General features: G+C 36.1%; 1 protein-coding gene across 1 annotated transcript in view; it reads left to right on the top strand.

The window, feature by feature from the left end:
• The window catches only part of LOC140440636 (pentatricopeptide repeat-containing protein 2, mitochondrial-like), a 54,168-nt gene that overhangs the window by 18,021 nt on the left and 11,381 nt on the right, over positions 1–24,766 (top strand). The window contains exon 5 of the mRNA XM_072531006.1: positions 8,056–8,244. Within this exon, the coding sequence (XP_072387107.1) occupies positions 8,056–8,244 (189 nt within the window). The remainder of the gene's footprint in view (positions 1–8,055; positions 8,245–24,766) is intronic.

The following is a 24,766-nucleotide window of genomic DNA, read 5'->3' as shown; positions in this document are numbered from 1 at the left end:
CTACCAACCTCTATATATAAGGCGGTATATTCAAAAATTGTGATAAATTTGGTTTACAGCTTGTCGTTAAAAAACCAAACAATGAAAGGAAAAGGTGGTTAAAATCACCACTCACCCCAAACAGTGATTGATCTGTCAACAAAGAACAAAGCATGCGAAGTCAATCCAAAATATCATATATTATAATATTATGACGTCACTAGTTAGCCAGCTAACAGGTGAAGATTAATACAACTTCCACAGTCCAAAGGTTCAAACATTTAGGACCGTAATGAGAAAGATTCTATGAATCAATTTCAGTTTAATTTTATCAAACAGGGTATAATAGGTTTCTCAACTACCACTCTTGTCGTCCCTTTAAATATAAATTAAACCTTATTAGCCTTAAGCTGCAGGCTAAATAGACTGATACATCCGATTAATAGAAGGGAATCCTTTCAATTACTTAAAAATATCCTGATTGAGAATTCCTATCCATCCTCCCTTATTAATAAATACTTTTATACGCAAAGTTATGGTTCTTCTTTAAATGACATACCCAATGGTGACCAACTCAGAACAATATCAAATAATTCAATTAATAACACTGTTCTGCCTAATACTGTACTTGGGAATCCAACTACCCATTACTCATCTTTACCTTATTTTCCTCAAGTTACTGAGAAACTCGTTAAACTGTACAAACATAACGACGTACCGGTTAAAATTGCTATTAAGAATGCTAAGACTGTCAGGAATTTGTTTTCTAAAACTAAAACACCTATGTCCCTTCTGGAACAAGTTAATGTAATATATCATATACCTTGTGCTGAGTGTGACTCATGTTACATCGGTCAGACAGGGAGATCACTGAGAGGGCGTCTTACGACTCACCGCAGTGATATTAATTTATCTAAGCATACTTGTGCTCTTGCCCAACATGCTATCAACACTAAGCACGAAGTAAACTTTAATGAAGTTAAAATTCTTGGCACTGAACGTAATCTCGTAAAAAGACAGTTTTTAGAAATGTGTTCAATATTAAAACATCCTAATACCCTTAATAAGAGAACCGACATTAGTAATTTGAGTCAAATTTATCATGCATTAATTTTACAGAATTAGGCTTGATATGTTGTTTACTTAAATTTTGTCCCACATTGGGGTTTTGTTATTACATTTTCATATAATAAATTTAAATAAAAATAAAATAAAATAAATTATTCCTTCCTTAACTTAGATTTATCAACTTATATTTTATTAATATTTGTCAATATCACTTTTACATAATTAAGTAATTGTTCTTTTTGATAAACTTGTTTGATAAAATTAAACTGAAATTGATTCATAGAATCTTTCTCATTACGGTCCTAAATGTTTGAACCTTTGGACTGTGGAAGTTGTATTAATCTTCACCTGTTAGCTGGCTAACTAGTGACGTCATAATATTATAATATATGATATTTTGGATTGACTTCGCATGCTTTGTTCTTTGTTGACAGATCAATCACTGTTTGGGGTGAGTGGTGATTTTAACCACCTTTTCCTTTCATTGTTTGGTTTTTTAACGACAAGCTGTAAACCAAATTTATCACAATTTTTGAATATACCGCCTTATATATAGAGGTTGGTAGGTTGCCTTGCTGTTTATGTCACTTTGACCTAAAGGCCACCTATTTTCACGTGTTTTCGTGGGTTTTAAACCTGTAAATTCATTTATCGGCGAGACTCAGTAAGCTAAAGACTGGTAACTTCATTTTATCTTATTACTATTAATCTAAATAACTTATAATGTTACCTAAAGTTAAAATTAAAATCTAATTTATTAAATAAATTTGTTGGAAGTGCATTCGTATGATCTTTTTAGTTCTTTACACTTTAAAATAAACCTTAATGTTTTTTACTTAAGTTTTTATAATAACTTTTTTATACATGTATTTTTATCACATGTTCTTTTGCTGTGCTAATTATGTTAAATTGCAAACTATACCTAGTTTCAATTAATTATTTTATACAACGTTAACTCTGAATGTCCAGTTTCGTAAGTTTTTTCATATTTTTAACATCATTGACTGCTACATGTCTTTGTCAGGTAACACACTTTTGTTGTAACTTCTCTATGGATGTTTGGTTTCATATTGTTCATTTTAGATGAACTGATGATGCTTTCTGAGCAGAAAGCGAAACGTCTTCAATAAATAGATGAAGTAGCCACCTTCTTTGTCTTTTATTTCTCCACTTTGACCGAAAAACCCACCACTCTTCGAGTGTACCTTAGTTTATATATATATATATATATATATATATATATATATATATATATATATATATATATATATATAATTTTCTTATTCCGTCTGTCTGTCTGTCCGTATCGAAAACCCCATCACCTGCATTAAATCATATATCCGTTGTTATTGGTCGTGGATTGGAGCGTGTCATGCGTTAAATGAAAGGGGAGGGGATAAGGATTATATTAAGATAGAAAAAACAAACAAGGCGACTACCAAGAGGGCACTAAATCTTATATTCGTTACTAATGAACGTATAGTGTTAAACTGAGACATTCATGACAGTATGGATAACGACAAAGCATATAACAGAAAGAGTAGAATATAACAAATATATTAAGGTAGAAAAAACAAACAAGGCGACTACCAAAAGGATACTACACAGCATCTTCGTTATTAGTGAACGCATAGCGACATACGAGATATCAGAGGACGCTATGGATAAAAATAGAATTTAAGATAATTTTTGATTTATTGACTTAAAGAAGGCCTGTGGCTAAGTGCAAAATATACGACTGATCGAATCCTAACATACGACATATCAAATAACAGAGGAGGATATAACGAATATATTAAGACATAAAAACAAACAAGGTGACTACCAAAAGGGCACGAAACAGTATATTCGTTACTAATGAACGTATAACGACATATGACATATCATAGGGCACCGTGAATAAAAATAGATTTACTATAAGACAAATTTTGATTTATTGACTTAAAGAACTTAAAGAAGGCCTCTGGCTGAGTACAAAATAAACAACTGATCGAATCCTAACATTCGACATAGCAAATAAAAGGGGAGGAAATAACGAATATATTAAGATAGAAAAAATCAATCAGTTTTTAGTTATTACCACCCGTAGAAAAACGATGACGATTATTAGCCCAGTTGATTATTAGCTGTTTCTTTGGGTATGTAGGTTTAGGGATAGATCTGGCAGCAGCAACATATGAGGCGGTTAAAATAACAGTGGTGTATGTCAGTTTAACTTCATTTTGAGAAACAGAAGCTTTTACTAAGATCACTATCATTAAATCCACGACAAATAAATCGTATTAATTATCCCTTACCTTTGTCAGCAATGCGTATGTGAAACTCTTGATGGAGGTATATTGAACTAATTTATACAGGGGAGACTTAGAACAATGGTTGAAATGACTTACACCACTATTTCATCAAAAGTTTATTGGACAGAGAAAGATACAAAAAATCAAATCAACATCGTGTACAAACAACATTGCAGGTTTTATGCCCCAGGTTCGTTACTCGCTGGAAACTCGTCATCTGTGAGTGGTCCGAATCATCAACGCGTCCAAGAGAATCAGATGTAATAAGATTATTGAAATAACTATGATGCACAGGTGAGATAAATGGCAACAAGTCAGACATATCCCGTTTTTTCATAATAGTCACTGGTCGAGGACTGTTATAAAGTCGGTATTGTAGAATGTTTTTCAATAATCTGGGCCTTCCTTTTTGTGCGCCTGGCAGAATGTTGATGCTGAAAAAGTCAGATTCTTCATTTAGCGTTTCTTTATAAAATAACTTAAAGGGTTCGTCTCGCTTGCACCTAAGCCACTGTATTCTTAACCACGATACTGGCTCATTATCACAATTCACTTTTCTTTGTGTGATTGCTTTTTTGAGATTGCAGGCACTTTTAAAATCTTCGCTAACCATCTGTGTAAAGTGGAACGATTTATGTCTTCGTGACTTCATTATGATAGAATACCAATCGTTTGGGACATAAATTGCCTTTCATCTGGAGTAAGTTTCTATTGATCCAAAGTCTGCATCGTTGGGTAGGTAGGAATGACCACTCACCATAAACTTTAGATCAATTGTTTCCGCCTGATTGGTGTCACTAAGTACTATCTTTAATAAGGATAAGGCAACGTTCCAGTTCCTATTTTGTCCGGTGCAAGTACCACAAAAAGAATTTTGGAATGGAGCCCCGAATACAAGCTAACAGAAATAGAGATCGACCTCCAACGAGATGGACAGATGACATAAAAAGAGTGACTACAAATTGGATTCAGATGGCGCAAAATCGGACTAAGTGGAAAAGCGTGCGAGAGACCTATGTTCAGCAGTAGACGTTAGAGGCTAGTTGATGAAGTATCACTATAGGCAACAATATGCTTAAAGTGCGATGTGCGTGTTTCAATGTACTTAACTATACACGATCCAATATCCTGCGAACCTCGAGAGGCAAGCGTCTCATCCCACCCATACATGAAGCCTAAACCAGTTGAAAGTTCTTGACAGCCAAAGTTGTAAACGTACATATGGCGTTTATAGTACGCTGTGGACGTACTGAGCTTGGGAAAAGCGAGAGACTTTTCTAGGTCAAACGCAAAAGAGTAATAGGATTCATCATTCTGGGCTTTTTCGTTATCAGACTTCATTGACGTTCGAGCACGCTCTGTTTTCCGTAGATGTAGTTCATGTTGAGTTTCCAAATTACGTAATTCTATATCGTCGGTCAAGATAGGTTTTCTGATTTTATAGCTATCACATTTACTACAAGTGTCTGTATGTGATACATGGAAATGAAGATTAAATTCATTGCCAAATGTCCTGCGATAAATGTCGATAGAAACAGGAATGATATTTCTGTCGTTACAGGATTCTTTGTACAAATTATACATAAGAGTAACATTAAGTTGTGATAATAAATATTTTCGGTTGGGATTTTTAGCTCTCGTGTAATGTGACTGATATGCTGGGAAGCTATTGATGTTTCCTCGAACTATGTTTATGCGTTCGATAGGAATTTTTTTGAAAGAAGCGCGACGACCTCTGCAATCAGATCCAGGTTCGTTTCTATTTTGCAATTTTTTAATAGCCCTTGATATGCGACCCTCAGATATCTTACTTGTCTGAAGAAAGAACTTTTTACAGACATTGATGGTTTGCCCTTGTGCTTGTATGTAATATTGATTACTAACCGACTTTGCAGAACGTGATTGATCTTTGGGACGTCTTTGTTGAGGAATGCTTTGTTTTATTAAACCACATATAAAGGCATTTTGTATAAAGGTATTTGTTGCAAACATTTCTTTTTACAAAAACAGTCCGTGTTAGTAAATATCTTTCCTGCTACAATTTTTACCTGTATTTCTTAGTATTGCTCGTTTTTTTTACTACACTACCATTCATCTGCCGTTTCCGAGTTCGAGGTGGTTTTTCATGTTCTTGTTGTACCTCCGGTGTATCTTGTATTATAGATTTATTAGGTACACTGTTCTCGACAACAGTTTCTAAAATAAAAAAACATTGTTATCGACAACCGACAACCTCTTTCAGACGTAATTTTACGTCTACATGAAAAGTGAATACAGATTACGACAATTTTGCCTAAAAACAATGCGTGTACTAACCGCTAACTTTAGAACTAAAGTTTAAATACCAATTTTGTGGTTATGTTATACTTTTCATCAGTATACGTAAATATAATGTGACTTACCTGTATTTTCTGAGTTCGATGGTAGCCATTCGTCCGATCCTGAGTAAGAATAAACACTAGGTTCACTATTAATTTCACTTAATACACTTGAAACGTCGTCAGCCATACTTAACAGCACTCATTAGTCAATGACAGCATCCACAAAAACTGCCACTTGGCTGATATAAAAGTGGTGTAAGTCAAACTTACACCACAATTTAATTACGATATGAGTAGTTTCGCTTGCTGATCAAACCGATGCTGCCATCTATGAGACAAGAGAAGACTTTTGACCTACACCATTTTTCTTGCTAATAGATTTGAATATAGACAAAACGAATATGAGCATAACTCAATAATGACAAATAACTGACTTACACCACTTTTATTTTAACCGCCTCATATGAAACTGGAGGAATGTTACTTTCAGTCGTACTACTATTGATTACAGTGGGAAAAATAATGTTTGCATTTCACTCCTGTAGGCGCGATATGGCCCAAAGATCGCTAATATTTTGTCTATAACAAACACGACTGCCTCAAAATAAGCAGCCATAAAAAGGTAGTAACTGTTCATCGAAGGAGATCAAACATAATTGCATTGTTAGAGTGACCTATTAGTGTATAGTATTATGGTGAAACCATTATTTGTAATTATGGTGTCTTAGTGTATACTGAAGGTTTTAAGAGTTCAAATTAGTGAACAAATTTATGATTATAAATTTTTAACAATATTCTGTGTAATTTTATATTAATTTTAATATTAAATGATATCACAATTGTTCTTGTAAATAGTGTATTTATTAAATGAACTTTGATCAGATAAAAGGCATATATCGAGCACAGTTTAATTAAATCTTGCCCAAGTACTTTCGATCCCTAGATCATCTTCAGGGGCATTTCGTCAATTGTGGCCTATCCGGCAAGAACAGGATGTCATAAACATATAAATGTACATTACACTACACTACAAATGGACAAACAAACACTTTAAAATAATTTAAGGAAGGCTACATTACTTGAAGAAGCCGGAGACAGAATGTAGTAATGTAGCCTTCCTTAAATTATTTTAAAGTGTTTGTTTGTCCATTTGTAGTGTAGTGTAATGTACATTTATATGTTTATGACATCCTGTTCTTGCCGGATAGGCCACAATTGACGAAATGCCCCTGAAGATGATCTAGGGATCGAAAGTACTTGGGCAAGATTTAATTAAACAGTGCTCGATATATGCCTTTTATCTGATCAAAGTTCATTTATTCGAGCATTCAACCTTATATTTATTTATTAAATGTTGTTATAAATCATGGTATTTTACTCTGTATTTATAGAGACTGTGACTGACCATGAGGCTGCATAATTTAAATTGGAAAAATTTAGAGAAAATGCTGGTGTAATAATCACCATATGATAGTATCTGATGCTTTTTTTTAAGCATCACAAATATTAATTTTATAATTGTTACGTTTTATCAACAAATTGCCATAAATTAGTGAAATCTTAATAAAATGAGAAGAGTGCTCTGCACAAGAGATTTAAAGTTGGAACTAAGTGTTAGGTTAACGAGGTGGTACATTTTGTCGACTTTGTTTTTTAGAATGTAGGCTTGGATCTTGAATGCGGGATCAATGAAAAAACTTGAATCATTCGAGTTGGCTGTGTATAGAAGAATTCTGAAAATATCGTGGACAGAACAAGTCACAAACAAAGAGGTTATGAGAAGGATGAATAAAGAAATGGAAATCTTAAATACAATCAAAACAAGAAAATACCTCGGACATAGTACACGTAGAGAGAGATACAACTTTCTCCAACTTATTATGTAGGGAAATATCCAAGGAAAAAGAAGCATAGGGAAACGTAGAATATCATGGCTGCGCAACCTTAAAGAATAGTACGGAAGTTCATCAAATGAACTTTTCAGAGCAGCCGTTTCTATAGTCTTAATAGTTATGATGATTGCCGATTGAAGAAGTGAGATCTAAAACAAGTCGCTTAAATATTAAAAAATGTGTGGATACAATTTTAAAAGTACATAAATTGGTCAAAAACATTGTTAAAGTACATAAATATCTATTTTTTGGAATTATGCATGCAAAAACCAGATACACATTACGTACGTAAAAAATTGTCTAAATGGGGAGTAATATTTCCATTGATGTATTATTTTCAACTTCCAAGAATCCAAAAAAAATTTTTAGAATCATTTTTAGCTCTTTGTTGGACAACGTAATATTTGATTTATTTCTTTTGTTTTATTATGTAAACATAAAGATAATAAGTGACTAATATTATTCTGAAGCTAATAAGTGATTAATTGTTACATTTTTCAGAATTCCAAAGAAAGCTTAGAATACGCATTAAAGTTGTGGCAAGAGTTGAAAGATGTTGGCCATTTTCCTATGAGACGAGCATGTACTTTTTGTGCAGGTATAGCATACAATCAAGGAAATCCAGGAATAGCTTTAGAAATACTCACATCTGCGAAAAATCAAAATTATACCACTGTAAGAAATTTAAAGGTAAGCCATTTTTTAGATTATTATCATTGTTATACTTGTAAAATTTTGTTTTGCTTTTCATGCAAAAACCTTAGTAAAACAATCGGTTATTCCTGATGACCTTTCTGCACAGGAATTTATCCCTGAATTATTTGTACATTTTGATATTTTTTGAAAACTTTCTCAGGAATATCATCTGGTCCAATGACTTCACGTTTCTTTATTTTTTGAAGTGCTTGTTTTCTTCCTCGTTTGTTATTTTGGTTATCGCTGCTGTTACTGTGTCCGTTTCTTGAAATTTACTTCTGATCTGATTTAAATCTTTTGCCTTCTTTGCTCTATATTTGGCTATTTTATATATTGTTTCACAATTTCTGTTATCAAGTTGATCGTATAGATTTGTTTACGCTTTTGCTTTAGCTTTTGCTACTCCTACTTTCGCTTTCTTTTTGCCGACCTTATAGTTTTGAAGATATGTGTCCGATCTATTTTCTTGTCGCTTTTTGTATAGTTTTCTTTTCTTCTTTATTCTTCCGTGAACTCCGTCCTCAAGGTCTCTTTATTCCCAAACTTATTTTCTGAAGTTTTTCCACCTATTTCAACAGTAGTATCTGTAATAATAATAATCATATTCTTCCAAATTGTATTAGGACTTGCTTTGATTATCGAGGTCATTTTCTCTACTATTTTTGCACCGAACAGACCTTTCTCATTTTTAATGACCTATACTTGATTTTTGTGGCACTCTCCGATATTTTGATTTCTTCTTATCAGCTATTCTTATCTTTGATGCTGCCGCCCTGAAAGCTCAATGGAGTTCAACGACTCACGGAGGTTCCTTAACCATGAGATTCTTCGTCGTCCTCTCGATCTCTTTCTCTCTATTTTACCCTACGTGATCAGCTGGCGATGATGGAGTAGTGATCGTGTTGCCGAGAGGGGGCATTTGGGCCTGTAGGACCCATCGCCGGCTCTTCGGGCTTCTTCCTATCCCCGGAATTGGATCGGGTATTCACCATCTTTGGTTTGTCGCTGGTAGAAAGGTTAAATACTACCGCTGTTATAAATAACAGTTCCAGTGACAAATATCTGTTATAGGTAACGGTTCCAAGGAACAGTTACAAAGTAACAGAGCAAAAATGGAAAACAGATAGGTAAAAATGATCTAAGTATTCCTTGACTTACGGAAGGAATAACTTGGTAAACAATTAAATTAAATGGTATAAAAATATAATGCAAAGAAAAAAAAATGTTTCCAAGTGTTTCTTGACTTACGGAAGAAACAACTTAGGACAGAAATATAGATAAATGAAATATGTAAATGTGAGAGTAAAATATGGAAATATTTCTAAGTGTTTCTTAACTTACGGAAGAAACGACTTAGAGTGGAAAAATAAAATACTCAAAATATAAAACGAGAAATGCAAAAATGAAACAGATTATAGAAATATGTCTAAGTGTTTCTTGACTTACGGAAGAAACAACTTAGCATAAAATAGAAAATGAAAGAAACAAATGTATTAAGTATTTTCTTAACTTAAGAAAGAAAATATCTTAGATAAAATATCGGAAATAATAATGCAACAATGATTATGAAAATATTTCTAAGAGTTCTTTGACTTACCGGAAAAGAACGGCTTAGACAAACAATTAAAATATCAAGTCAAATATTCAGAGAAATATTTCTAAGAGTTCTTTGACTTACCGGAAAGAACTACTTAGACAAGTACAAAAATATAAAATAGAAAAAGCAAGATAAATATTTCTAAGTGTTCTTAACTTACGGAAGAACAACTTAGACACAAAATACAAGAAAAATAAACAATCAAAATAACCAATTAAAAATATCAAACAATCAGTATATGAACAAATATAGATCAAAGTAATATTCTAACCTGAAAAGGTCTGAATATACAATAATGCTAAAATAAAAATGGTATATAAGAAATCAGAAATAAAACAATAACTTAGTAGGAACAATAATAGCACCGACTAGGTCTACAGTAGAAGAGCAAGCTCGACTGACCGATGAGAGAAATTCCACCTGCTTTTATGTAAAACAAATCCTTTGTTTTACTTAGCGAAAGTGGAATTTCCCTGCATCGAATCAATTAGAAATTTGGATTTGGCCAACCTTGGAATTCCCAAGTATTTTAACCGATATCCAAATTCCTTGATGCGTCGAGGACATCCCCCCTCCTCTGAAAGACCTAACGGTGCTAAAAGAAAGTTTATTTATGAAAAAAATCGAAAATACATACAGTAAGAAGTTCTTATCCTAAAAAAAACTATAAATACAAATACAATACAAAAGATACAATACAACTACAATTCAAACTTAAGATATATCATACTTAAAATTATAGTGGTCCAGGTGGCCCAGGTGGTCCAGGTGGTCCAGTTGGTTCGGGTGTTTTTTCGACCAGGCTACTTAATTCACCCGGCTGGGGCCTTACGACGTTTCAGAACACGTAGAGTTACTCGATTCGCTCTGATGTCTGTAACGTATCGTAACAGGGCCCCGTTATCCTCAGCTGTTCTGTCAGGGCTACTTAATTCACCCTGAGGAAGATCTTACGACGTCGTGAAGATATAAGGTTACTCAGTTCACCTTGATATCTACACGTGTCGTCATAAACCTTAATCCTGCTCTGGAGGTTCATCCCTAGGTGGAGGAGCAGCGCGGATGTCATCCACATGAATGGTCCTATTCACGTCCCGGTCGCGGTGCACCTCATAGGTATGATCGCCTAGGACCTTCAGGATCGTGTGTGGTCCCGTCCATGTTGGTCCGAAGTTCCCTCGGACGTGGTTCCTCACCATGACCTGCTCTCCTTCGCTGAACCTCCTGGCAGGTGGGGCGTTAGGGTTGTCAGGAACCATGTTCCTCGCGTATACCGTGGCCTTTTGAACAGCTCTGGCAACCCTTTCGTCTCGTCTGGCTGCGGTGTTTGCCAGACGATGTTCCCGCTGTGTTTCTTCTGCGCGCCGTGGAAGATAGCCTAGCAGAAGTTCAGCGGGTGTTTCCTGGGTGGCCTCGTTCCTCCGGGTCCTTAGGCTGAACATGATGTCAGCCAGGTAGGATTCCCATTTCGGATCATTTGCAGTTTTGCATCGGGCGCGGAGTCCCTTTTTGAGCTCCTGAGCTCGGCGTTCAACCGGGTTGGCCCTCTGGTGGAAGATAGGGCTAAATTCGGCTTTGATGTTGTGCCGTCTCAAGAATCTCTCCCATGCATCTGTCCGAAATTGGGCTGCGTTGTCCGTGATGAGGGTGGTAGGTTTCCCCCAGCGGCCGCAGATTTCCTCCTGGAGGAACTGGATGATGTCCCGGCTTTTTGTAGATTGGACGCATCGATATTCCACCCAGTTGCTCAAGCAATCTGTCGCCAAGAGGATGTAGCGGTTGCGTGTTCCTCTGGCTGGTGGATATGGTCCCAAAATGTCGAAGGACACTCTCTCCCAGGGGTTGGCGGGTTCCCTGGGCATCACAGGAGCTGCTGGTTGTCGTGGAGCAGCTTTGGTCCTCAAGCAGGTCAGGCAGGACTTGACGTAGGCGCGAACATCCTTTGATAATGTGGGCCAGTAATAGATATTTTTAATGGCCCGGATGGTCTCGTCTTGTCCTGGGTGGTTGGCCTCCTCTGAGTCGTGATAGACCTTCATCACGTCCTTCCGGAGGGATGGGGGTACTATCAGCGTCCTGTGGTCTGGTCCAGCGTTGTAGTAAGCGGCGTTATCGACTAGTGTGAATTCACGGAGAAGGTTTTCTTCGACTTCGTTCCGTGGTCCACGTTCGGAGATCTCTAGGTAGCGTCTCCGAAACCGCTGCATACCGTGGTGTGTCTGGTGGCTTCTCCGGATTTTATCCTGGAGTGGTAGGTCAACCAGATCATCTAGGATGGGGTTGGTGTCTTCATCCTCGTCGACGTCCTCCATCATACATAGTAGAGGAAAGGACTCGTCTTCCTCCACGTCCGTTGTAGGCCAGCTAAGTCGCACCACTTCCTCGTCTTGGTCAGCTTCTTCTTCTCTCTCCGTGGTTGGGTTCCTGGACAAGTGGTCAGGGAGTTCGTTCTCCTTCCCTGGGATATGTATCACGGTGAAGTTGAACTCCTGAAGTAGCAAGGCCCATCGGGATAGTTTGGCCTTGTCTTCCTTGAACCGATGGAGCCACAGGAGAGCCTGACTGTCGGTGTACAGCGTGAAGTGCTGATCCTGGAGGAAGTGCTTGTACCTTTTGAGTGCCCAAACTAATGCGAGGCACTCTTTCTCGTTAATATGGTAACGGGTTTCTGCTGGTTTTAACTTCGTGGAGGCATATGCGATGACTCTCTTGTCGTCTTGGGTTCCTTGGAACAGGAATGCGCCCATGCCGACATCGGAGGCATCCGTCTGGAGGCAGAAGGGTTTGGACGCGTCTGGTCGGTGGAGTAGGAGATCTCCCTCGATTTCGATCTTGAGACGTTGGAAGGCGGCTTCTGCGGCGTCGTTCCAGTGCATCCGTCTCTTATTACCCTTGGTGAGGTCCGTCAAGGGTGTTATGATGTCCGAAAATCGAGGGATGAAATCCCTTAACCAGTTGGCTGTCCCGATGAAGCTTCGGAGTTGCTTCATCGTCCTTGGAGTGTCGAAGCCTTTGATTTTCTCCACATGCTTCTCCAGAGGTTGGGTGTTGGCAGAGGTGATTTTGTGTCCTAGGTACTCCAGTTCGTCTGCTGCGAATTTACACTTTTTTAGGGATGCCCATAGTCCGTGTGTCCGAAGTCTCTCTAGAACCAGGCGGAGGTGGTTCTGGTGTTGGGTCCAGTCTTCTGAATAGATGATAATATCATCCATGTATACCTTGATGAAAACATCGATGTATCCTGCGAAGACTGAAGTCACGAGCTTCTGGAACACAGCTGGTCCGTTCTTGAGGCCGAAGGGCATCACCGTAAATTCGTATGAGGACCCGTCAGGCAGGCTGAACGCTGTCTTCGGGCTGGAGTCCTTGTGCAGTGGGACTTGCCAAAATCCACTCTTCAGATCTAAGGTGGTGAAGATCTGAGCCGTGCCAATCTCTTTGATGGAGTCGTGGATTGGTGGCATGCTGGAGGCTTCGTCGATGGTCACGTTGTTAAGCTTCCTATAGTCTACGCAGAAACGGGGGGTGCCATCCTTCTTGGTTACAATAACCACCGGGCTATTGTAAGGAGATTTGCTGGGGCGGATGACTCCTGCGGCTAGCATCTCTCTCACCTCCTTGGCCATTATCTGCTTCTTCTCCGTAGAATATTTATAGGGCTTAACGTTGATAGGCGTGGCGTCGGTCACTTCGATTTTCATTTCGGTGGCCTTGGTGGTCGGCTGACGTAGACGGTCGTCGAAAACGTCATCGTACTCTTGAATCAACTTTTCAACTTGTTGCAAAGCGAAGGATGGAGCTTGATGGGGTTCCAGCCGCTGCGTCCTGGATTGCTTTTTTGCTGGGTTCTTCCAGTAAATGGTGGTTCTGCAGGTGGTACCGACGTGTAGACATTTACGTGGTATGTCTACATTGGCCTCTTCCTGTTCCAACCAAGGCATCCCTAACACAACGTCGTGGTTCAAGTCCTCCATAACCACGCAGTTGACGGTTGAATCCAGAGTCTCGATGTTAATCTTGACTTCAGCAGTCCCTAGGGTGCGGGACGTGCTGCCCGTGCACGCCAGCTGAACCAATCCTGATCCTCGTTGCAGGTCCCGTCTCTGGATCAATCTCTGGTGAATGAAGTTCCCAGATGCACCGGTGTCGACTAAGATCTTCACACGTTGTCCGTTGATCCTTCCATGGAGTTGGGGAAGGCCTGTCGTCGAGGGTCGTGTCTGAATCGGGTTCAGTTGGGGCACCATCTTCACAACAGGGTTTAGTTGGCGCCCCTGTTGGCGTTTCCCTGGTTCTGAGGTAGTGGAGGTGGTGGTTGGCTCATCGGTGGCATCCTGGACTGTCTGTTGGGGTTCCTCCATTCCTCGATAGCTTCAGGGTGGCGTGGTGTGTTGTTTTGACGTGGGGGACGGTAGTGCTGTCGCTGTCGGGATTGTTGCTGGGATTGATGTTGGGGTTTGTTAGCGACGGTGTTCCGGCGGGTATCAGCTTCCATTCCTTGGGCTATTGTTAGGAGGTCCTCCTCGGTCTTTGGAATGTTCACTCGTAGGCAGATCGCGATGTCGGGTCTCAGTTGGTTTACGATGGTGATACACCTCTGGTCCTCAGGGGTGTATGGTGCGAGACGTCTGAATAAGGCTGCTTTACCGTTGATAAAGTCCTCCGTGGGTTCATCCTTCCGTTGATGTTCTCCATGAAGTTTCGACGTGAGGGCTGAGAGCAAAGCGGGGTCGTTGTACTTCCTCAGGAGACGGTCTCGGAAGGTGTCGTACGGTAGGTCTGTGTGGGAAAACTTCTGGGCCCATTTCTTCGCGTCGCCGTGGAGTGAGTTGTCGATGAGGTAATCTATCCAATTGTCCTCGTCCACGTCGTATTTTGTCAAGAACGTCTCGGCTTTGGTTAGAAAGCTGAGAGGGTTTTCAGTGTCCCGGCCTGAGAACTGAGGGGGCTTCATATATGAAATCCTGGGCTTCGGTGGCTCAGGATGAGGCATCTGGGGTGTGGTGCCTTGAGTGGTCGATAGGGCCGTCATCGCTTGCATAAGGGCAGAGATGAAGTCAGCTGTGGAAGGCTGGCTCGAAGACGGTCCTGGGGTCGTGGATTCGGTTTTAGTGGGTTGGGCGCCATGTTGCCGAGAGGGGGCATTTGGGCCTGTAGGACCCATCGCCGGCTCTTCGGGCTTCTTCCTATCCCCGGAATTGGATCGGGTATTCACCATCTTTGGTTTGTCGCTGGTAGAAAGGTTAAATACTACCGCTGTTATAAATAACAGTTCCAGTGACAAATATCTGTTATAGGTAACGGTTCCAAGGAACAGTTACAAAGTAACAGAGCAAAAATGGAAAACAGATAGGTAAAAATGATCTAAGTATTCCTTGACTTACGGAAGGAATAACTTAGTAAACAATTAAATTAAATGGTATAAAAATATAATGCAAAGAAAAAAAAATGTTTCCAAGTGTTTCTTGACTTACGGAAGAAACAACTTAGGACAGAAATATAGATAAATGAAATATGTAAATGTGAGAGTAAAATATGGAAATATTTCTAAGTGTTTCTTAACTTACGGAAGAAACGACTTAGAGTGGAAAAATAAAATACTCAAAATATAAAACGAGAAATGCAAAAATGAAACAGATTATAGAAATATGTCTAAGTGTTTCTTGACTTACGGAAGAAACAACTTAGCATAAAATAGAAAATGAAAGAAACAAATGTATTAAGTATTTTCTTAACTTAAGAAAGAAAATATCTTAGATAAAATATCGGAAATAATAATGCAACAATGATTATGAAAATATTTCTAAGAGTTCTTTGACTTACCGGAAAAGAACGGCTTAGACAAACAATTAAAATATCAAGTCAAATATTCAGAGAAATATTTCTAAGAGTTCTTTGACTTACCGGAAAGAACTACTTAGACAAGTACAAAAATATAAAATAGAAAAAGCAAGATAAATATTTCTAAGTGTTCTTAACTTACGGAAGAACAACTTAGACACAAAATACAAGAAAAATAAACAATCAAAATAACCAATTAAAAATATCAAACAATCAGTATATGAACAAATATAGATCAAAGTAATATTCTAACCTGAAAAGGTCTGAATATACAATAATGCTAAAATAAAAATGGTATATAAGAAATCAGAAATAAAACAATAACTTAGTAGGAACAATAATAGCACCGACTAGGTCTACAGTAGAAGAGCAAGCTCGACTGACCGATGAGAGAAATTCCACCTGCTTTTATGTAAAACAAATCCTTTGTTTTACTTAGCGAAAGTGGAATTTCCCTGCATCGAATCAATTAGAAATTTGGATTTGGCCAACCTTGGAATTCCCAAGTATTTTAACCGATATCCAAATTCCTTGATGCGTCGAGGACAATCGAAGCGATCAAACTAGGTGGAAATAAAATTATTAAGGCTTTGGCCAAGCTTTTCACCGAATGCATCTATCAAGGAAAAACTCCTCAATGGAATAATGAGGTCATTACTTTATTACACAAGCAAGGAGACAAAACAGCTTTAAAAAACTACCGTCCTATCAGTTTGCTTTTACAGATATATAAACTTTTCACAAAAATTATCAAAAAAAGACTGGACGCTAAATTAGACTTCTATCAGCTTAAAGAACAAGCTGGATTTAGATCGGGATACAGCACTAACGACCACTTACTAGTGATAAAGAACCTAATAGAGAAGTCTGCAGAATACAACAAACCATTGGCACTGATATTTGTCGACTACGAGAAAACATTCGATACCATAAGCCGTCAGAAAATGTTAAAAGCATTGACAAAATGCCGAATAGAGCATCGCTACACTAACATAATCAAATATATCTACCAAAATGCCACTGCTAGCGTAAGACTATCTGAACACGAAACAATTAAATTCTGTATACAGCGAGGAGTACGGCAAGGAGACACAGTCTCCAAAACTATTCACGACGCTTTTAGAACATACTTGTAAGAAGGCACATCTGAACGAGCATGGTATCAATATAAATGGAGAGAAGCTCATTTATTTGAGATTTGCAGATGACATCATCCTTATAGCCTATCGTATAGATGATGCAATAATAATGATTGAAAAATTATATCACGCTTCCTTGGAGGTCGGACTAAAGATTAATATGAACAAGACGCAAGTAATGACTAATCTGGTGCTAAATCGAAATATTGCTGTTGATGGAGGGGATATTGTCCAGACCACATCGTATAAGTACCTAGGACATGAAATTCGGTTGGGCAGAGATAACCAGACATGTGAGCTTCCACGTCGCATAGGATTAGCCTGGGCAGTGTTTGGTAAATTAAACCATGTATTTAAATCGGACCTACCCATATGCCTCAAAAGGAAAATCTTTGACCAATGTGTGTTATTTGTACTCACTTATGGAGCGGAAACATTAACACTCAAAAAAGGTTCGTGTGACTCAGATGGCTATAGAGCACCAGATGTTGGGTGTCTCTCTGAGAGACCGAATCCCAAACGAAGAAATACGTTGTAGAACAAAAACAACAGACACTATCGAAAAAATCGCGTCGTTAAAATGGAATTGGGCAGGACACGTCGCCAGATTATCAGATAACTGATGGACAAAACGTATTTTAGAGTGGAGACCAAGGCAAAAAGCAATACGGAGCAGAGGACGCCCACCAACCAGATGGACTGACGACCTGAAGCGTGTTAGCAATAACTGGATGTAAGCCGCACAAGAGAGAGACAGATAGAAAGAGCTGAGGGAGACATATGTCCAGCAGTGGACGCATACATGTTGATTATGATGATCAGCTGGAGTAGAGTATATCTTTCTCCTCTCATTAAGAATATTTTATAATTTTCTCTTCTGGATGGTAAACATTAGTTCACGTGATTTCAAAGTCCAAGCTTCACTTCTATATAATAATATAGAGTAGAAGTAGCATCGGACCATTCGCATCCTTAGTTCTAAATTGAGATTCCTATTAATAATAAATGATCTCATTTTTATAAATGCAACTCTTGCCATTTCGATGAACCCGTTAATCTCTGTGGTTTAATTGAATAGAATCTAGCTTTGTTCCTAGATATTGATAATTATGTAATCATTCTATATAATCTGATAATCGTTTTTTGATTTAGTTTCGCCTTTTTATTTTGATGTCCAGCACAAGCAACCTATGTTGTTGGCTCATAGTCTCACTAATTATTACTTTACATTCACGTATATATCTTCTTTTTTTGACAAAATTTTTAATGTTCTACTTATTATTTTTTATACACTCCGAATATTTACCATCTTTCGTAATATGCTTTTTAGATACAGGTTTTTCAATGCCCAATAGTGATAATAATTGTCTATGCTGAACATACCATTATTCATAAATTTTGCCACTTCGACGTAAATATTACTCAAAAATCTTCATTGCTAGCTTTCTGCATAGTAATCCATTCACAAAACTTAATCTTGCTTGATTCGTATTATTTAAAAAATATAGAGTCGTGAGGTATATACAGTTATGATTTTTCAAAATTCTTTGAATTGTTAAAAATGTCAATCGCATATGACACATTACATCTGAAGGGCCACGGGAAAGAATGATCAGAGTCCATTTTTAATCGGAATTTAGATATTGGCGCTGTATTTAAGCATTTTGCGGAAAGAACCCAAACATGGTTTCCTTTGTACAATAACTATCACCGTACAGAAGATAATAAAGGGGAAGAATATAAGCTAACGCAGAATAACGATCAGGTTCCTCACGCTGACGGCTAATAACGATCATGTTCCGACGACCTTTTAACTAAACGTAGTTATACGTAAGCCCGAAAGTGTTGCCCGAAAGGGTGCCGATGATGTTTGTTCGATATTGGAGTTTTTTTTGCATATTTTGGACTTAAACATACGTCATCTAATAATTTTTGTGATTCGTGCGGCGGTCAAAACCGTCAAATTCGTGCGGCGGTCAGTTAAGCTTGTGCACGTAGTGCACAAGCTTAAATGATTTGACCTAGTGAAAGTGATATTTCCTATTCGTGGACACTCTTACTTAGAATGTGATAAGGACAGGAGTCTTGTGAATTCTAAATCTTATACGGAAATACCGGACGACTGGAGAGATGTATTAAAAAATAGTCGCAGTAAACCATCACCATTCAAGGTAATAAACTGTGCCGATAAAGTTAACTTTCAGGCATGGACCGAATATTTGTTCCATCTTTGCCTACAGCCGTGGTAGTTCCCTCGAAAAATCAGGCACGTAAGATAAAATTGGAACCTGTTCCATTAAAGAAGCTATATAATGAACCTCTGCCTTTCATTCAATTCCTGACAAATCATGAAGCGAATTCCTTTTGCCAAGGACTAGTTTCCCATGCCGGTACGAATGAAGGTAATGATGTGGAATTTATCGACGATCCACCAATCGATATTTACCGCGCAAAATAGATCAGTGTCTAGCTCCTTAATTAAAAATTTGAAGTAATTATTATTTAAATGGGAATAAGCCACAATTAAAGGTTAAATTACGTTTATTGACGTTTCAATTTCCACTTCGGAAATCGTTCTCAAAATACAAACATTAGTAAATTAAACAAATTTTTGTCTTTCTGTTATTTAGTGAAAAATTCTTCTAATAATTTAATTTTATCTGACTCATTTATATTGACAATTCAGACATACATTATACATTTTAAAGTAGACGACTTTAAAATGATATTGCCAATATTGTTGAGTTGCGCTCCTGGGACGGCTTTACTTATAAGATAGTTCATTCGATTACATGAAATCAACTTTAACTTGAGAATATTCATCAGAAAAGGTCATAGCATGTAATTCGTCTTTAAAAAGACAAATACATGCCATGATGACAGTAAAATTCTCCTGTTAGTGATTTCATAGTAAATTATGAGGGAAAAACCAGGAAAAAAACCTCATACTATACCGACGTGGTAAGTATTTGGTCGTGCATTTAGTTTACCTTCAATAAACACCAAATTCTGATTTTATATGTTTGTTATTTAAAAAACATAAATGATGTATGCTCTATATGTTACTGACTTACTAATAATGGTATTTTCCTTTTAATAACTTCCTCTTTCAATATGGGTAACCAGATCCTACTACATTCTGCCGAGGAATTTGCGACACAATTGGTGTCATTTAGCATAATTAGAGCCGCTTCTTTGATTTTTCTCTTTTTACCATCCGTTTCTTTTAGGACTATATTTGAATCATTCCATTGAATCCTATGTTCATTATCCCATGCGTGTTTACATATTTGAGATCTATCAAATTCTCTATTTTTAATATAAGATTGATGTTCACTTATTCTAACATTTAATGGCCTTGATGTTTCACCTAAATAAAACTGATCGCATTCACAAGGTATTTTATAAATGCAATTCTTTGTAATTTCTTGTTCATTGTTAGGTTTGGTTTTGGACAAAATAGATCTCAACGTGTTTGTTGTTTTGAATGTTGTTGAAATGTTGAATTTATTTCCTATCCTTTTAAGTTTTTCTGATAATCCTTTTATGTATGGTATTGTTATTTTCCTCGTATTATTCCTTGTGTATGCTGTAGGATATCGTTATAAGTTGTTCTGTTCTATTCGATCGATTGTTGAATACTCCCTATTTATAAACGATAAAGGATAATCATTTTTTAATAAAACAGATGTTAACAAATGTTTTTCCTCCAAGAACGAATTTTCGTTAGAACAAGTAATTTTGGCTCTATCATATAAGGATTTAGATGGAAAATTATGAGGGAGATCTATGTCCAGCAGTGGATAAGCGAAGATTGAATGATGATATAAGGATTTAATGATTCCCTTTTTAATATTAATATTGTGATTTGATTTAAAATTTAAATATCTGTTGGTGTGTGTTGGTTTTCTATACACTTCCTTTTCCATGGTAAATGTTATTGTCTCTTCTTTATCGTTTATATCATTTAGGAATGTGTCCAACAACTCTGATCCATGAGGCCATATTGAGAATACATCATCTACATATCTCCACCATACTGTGGGTTTTAAATTTTGTTTAGAAATAATATTTGTTTCAAAATCTTCCATAAATATATCGGCTAATAATGGAGATAAACTAGAGCCCATTGCTAGACCAAAATTTTGTTTATAGAATTCATTATTTAGTTGAAAATATGTATTATCAGTACATAATGTTAATAACTCCATTATAGCTGATATGTTTAGTCTTGTTCTAGTTGTCAACGTATCATCATTCTCTAATTTTGTCTTGACTATATTTAAAGTCTTATCTAATGGCACATTCGTAAATAAACTATTTATGTCAAAACTTACCAAAGTATTATTTGAATTAAATTCAATATTTGATAATTTATTTAAAAAATGTTGTGTATTTTTTATAAATGTGTCATTTTTATTTGCAATTGGTTTTAAAATATTTAATAAAAATTTTGATAGTTCACTACAAGGAGAATTCATGGTACTACAAATGAGTCTAAGTGGTATATTCGTTTTATGAACTTTCGGAACTCCATAAAAATGAGAGGTCTTACTGTAATGGGGTGTAATTAATCTTCTATGATAACTTGTTAAACAATCTTTAAACTTGAATAAAGTTCTATATATTTTGTTTTCCAAAGGCTTTGTTGGATCCTTTGTTAATTTTGTATAGGTCCGTTTATTATTAGATCTTTAATTTTGTTTTCATATTGAATTTTATCCATTATCACAGTTGCATTCCCCTTGTCTACTGGTAGGATGATAGACAGTGTCTATCATCTATAGACACATTAGACACATTGTCATATTTTGACCTCAAGGCCACTGTCTTTTCACGTTGTTGGCGTGGGTGTTACACCTGTTACATTCATTTACTTGCGGCACCTAGTAAGCTAAAGACTGGTAACTTCATTTTACTTTTAAATATTATATTTTCACCTATTCAATAATGTTACCTAAAGTCAAAATTAAATTTAACTGATAATATATTGTTGGAAGTGCATCTTATGATCTTTCTAGTTCTCTATATATCAATTTTAATGTTTTTTACTTAAGTTTTTTACAATAATTTTTTATATACATATATGATTATCACATGTTCTTTTGCTGTGATAAGTTTGTTAATTTGTAAACTGTACCTAGTTTCAATTAATTGTTTATACAACTTGATCTCTAAATGTCCATTGTCGTAAACTTTTTCACGCATTTAATATCATTGACTGCTACATGTCTTTTTAAGGTAACACACATGTTATAACTTTTCTATGGATGTTTGATTTTTCATATTGTTCTTTTTAGATGAACTGATGATGCTTTCTGAGTAGAAAGCGAAACGTCTTCAATAAATAGATGAAGTAGCCACCTTCTTTGTCTTTTATTTCTCTTTGACCGAAAAACCGACCACTCTTCGGGTGTTCCTTAGTTTATATATATATATATATATATATATATATATATATATATATATATCTTTAATAAACTGTATTTATAAATACATAAATTAATATAGCTTAATAGTTTAAAAAACTAATTATTTTTATATGTACTAAAATGCCTGACAACTAAATAGTCGTTGTCGAGGACTGGTTGCTTGTTTAATAGATTATTTTGAACAAGAGCGAAACAATGACGGCCCTTTTTTACCATTGAATGCTATGGGAAAGGTAATTTAAAGAATTTAATGTATATAATTTTGTATCAGAATGTTTTATTATGTATTTTAGCGTTTTTTAGCGTAAGTTTATCTACTTTTGGTATTATTTCTCAAGCAGTTAAAAATAATGAACTTTTAAAATCACCTCCTAAAAGACAGTATCACAAAAAGACTAAAACTAATACAGAAGAGTTGAATGTTAGTGGTATCCGTGCTGTTATTTACGACATGTATAAAACAAGTAATAGTATAATAAAAGTTAGTGATTTATTTAGTTTCTCAGTATTTGAGGTTTAAATTTTAAATGTATTTAAAATTATTCATTTTTATGTGATCTTTTATAATATTATGGATTAAACTTATCTCGTTTTTCACATTATTGAAAAGTGAAAAAAGAAATTTTAATTAAAAATGTGATTATTTTCTTTATTTTAAAAATCCAATTAACTAGTGTATTCCTTCTGACGTTCTGACGTCGTAAATCTTGAATAACGTGCACTCATTTTTATATAAAAAATTATATATACGTTCATTAATAACGAAGTTGCTGTGTAGTGCCTTTTTGGTAGTCACCTTGTTTGTTTTTTCTATCTCTATATAATCGTTATTACCTTCCTTTTTATTTAACGCATCAGTTGCTTCAATCCGACCAATAACATCGGATATATGATATAATGCCGGCGCTAGGGTTTTCGTTACGAACAGAGAGACATACAGACAGAAAGAATAAGCAAATTATATCTATATTGATACTGTGATGTGATATCTCGTATGTCGCTATACGTTCATTAATAACGAAGCTACGGTGTAGTCCCCTTTTGGTAGTCGCTTTGTTTGTTTTTTCTATCTTAATGTAATCAATGTCCCTCCCCTTTAATTTAACGCATCACATACTCCAATCGGACCAATAACAACGGAGATATGCTGTAATGCTGGAGCTGTGGTTTTTATGTTTTTATTACGAACAGACATACAAAATAGGCAAATTATATGTCTAGTGTTAGGGCAAAAGGACTTAAGTCAGTAAATGGAATATTGCAGAAAATTTTTTTAAAGATTTGATGAAACATGCTAAATCTATTTTTATCCTAATTAAATATTTTGTCAGCACGTATGGGTCAAAAATAGCTTATTTACAATACATACTAGGGTTTAATATAAAATATTGTAAAATAATAAAGTTTGATCTGACTTAAGTCCTTTGGATCACAGAATAAAATACTTAAGTTTTTTTGACCAAATATTTTAATCATATTAAATACACAAGTTTACATGTTAATAACAGTAATATTTAGTTTTTAAATTATAATATAACTAATAACTATGATGAAGTTATTCGTCATCAGAAACAAACTCCTCTAAACCTGGGTCCTTATCGTTCATACTTGTAGTTGGCAGTTCTTGATAAAAATTTTTGTATACTTCTGGTACGAGCGGTAAGAGATCTAGAAGATGTTGCTTTTTTTCAAGAGCTATAGGTATTAACCCATCATACTTTTTCTTTAGTTCTATTGGACTTTATCGACATCTCTTAGTGAAATTAATTTCCATAAAATTTTCTGACTCTTCCAGAGAACTCTTATAAAATATTGTAGCATATTTTTTTCTGTATTGCAGCCAACGACATTTCTGTAATTTGAACAACTCTCCATCAACATTTTTTTGCTTCTTTACAAACGTTGTCCTTAATAAAGCAGCAAAATCATAGAAGTCATCTGAAGTTAATTCATTGACCTTAAATGGACGTTTTTTGTTTGTGCGTCTAATGAGAGTTGCCCAATCATGAGGATGAGCAATTTTTATTTCCGATTTTTTTTCTGTTTTTCAATAAGGGAATGGTCAACATCGCATTCCATGTGTGAATGCCCAGAGATCATAAATTTATGGTTGATCTAATTAATTGAGCTTTTCATTTGCATGACTGACATGAACATGGCAGCTACGTGGAAATTTTTATTCTGCCCTGCACATGTATCTGAGTAAAAGGTTATTTTAGTGACTTCAGGTGGCAGGTTCATTATTTTCTTGAAAAGACAAGAAGCAATCTCATTTGTACCACGGTGAGCGATTGATTCATGCCAAATATAACAGGAAGCTGCTCCTGAAGCACAGTTATGTACAGTTAAATTGTAAGTCCAGTACTTTCTCTTATAAAAAGAAACAGAAGTTTCCAAAAACGGCGTTGGCAGGTACTGCTGAAGATCAAAAGTGTAACAGCCAAATGAGGTATCTTGCTTGGCCTTCTCTTTATCCAACTTCTTACATTTATAAGCTAAGTCTGCAT

Source organism: Diabrotica undecimpunctata, chromosome 5, assembly GCF_040954645.1.
Source record: "Diabrotica undecimpunctata isolate CICGRU chromosome 5, icDiaUnde3, whole genome shotgun sequence".
NCBI lineage: Eukaryota > Metazoa > Arthropoda > Insecta > Coleoptera > Chrysomelidae > Diabrotica > Diabrotica undecimpunctata.
This window is presented reverse-complemented; position numbering and strand designations above follow the sequence as displayed.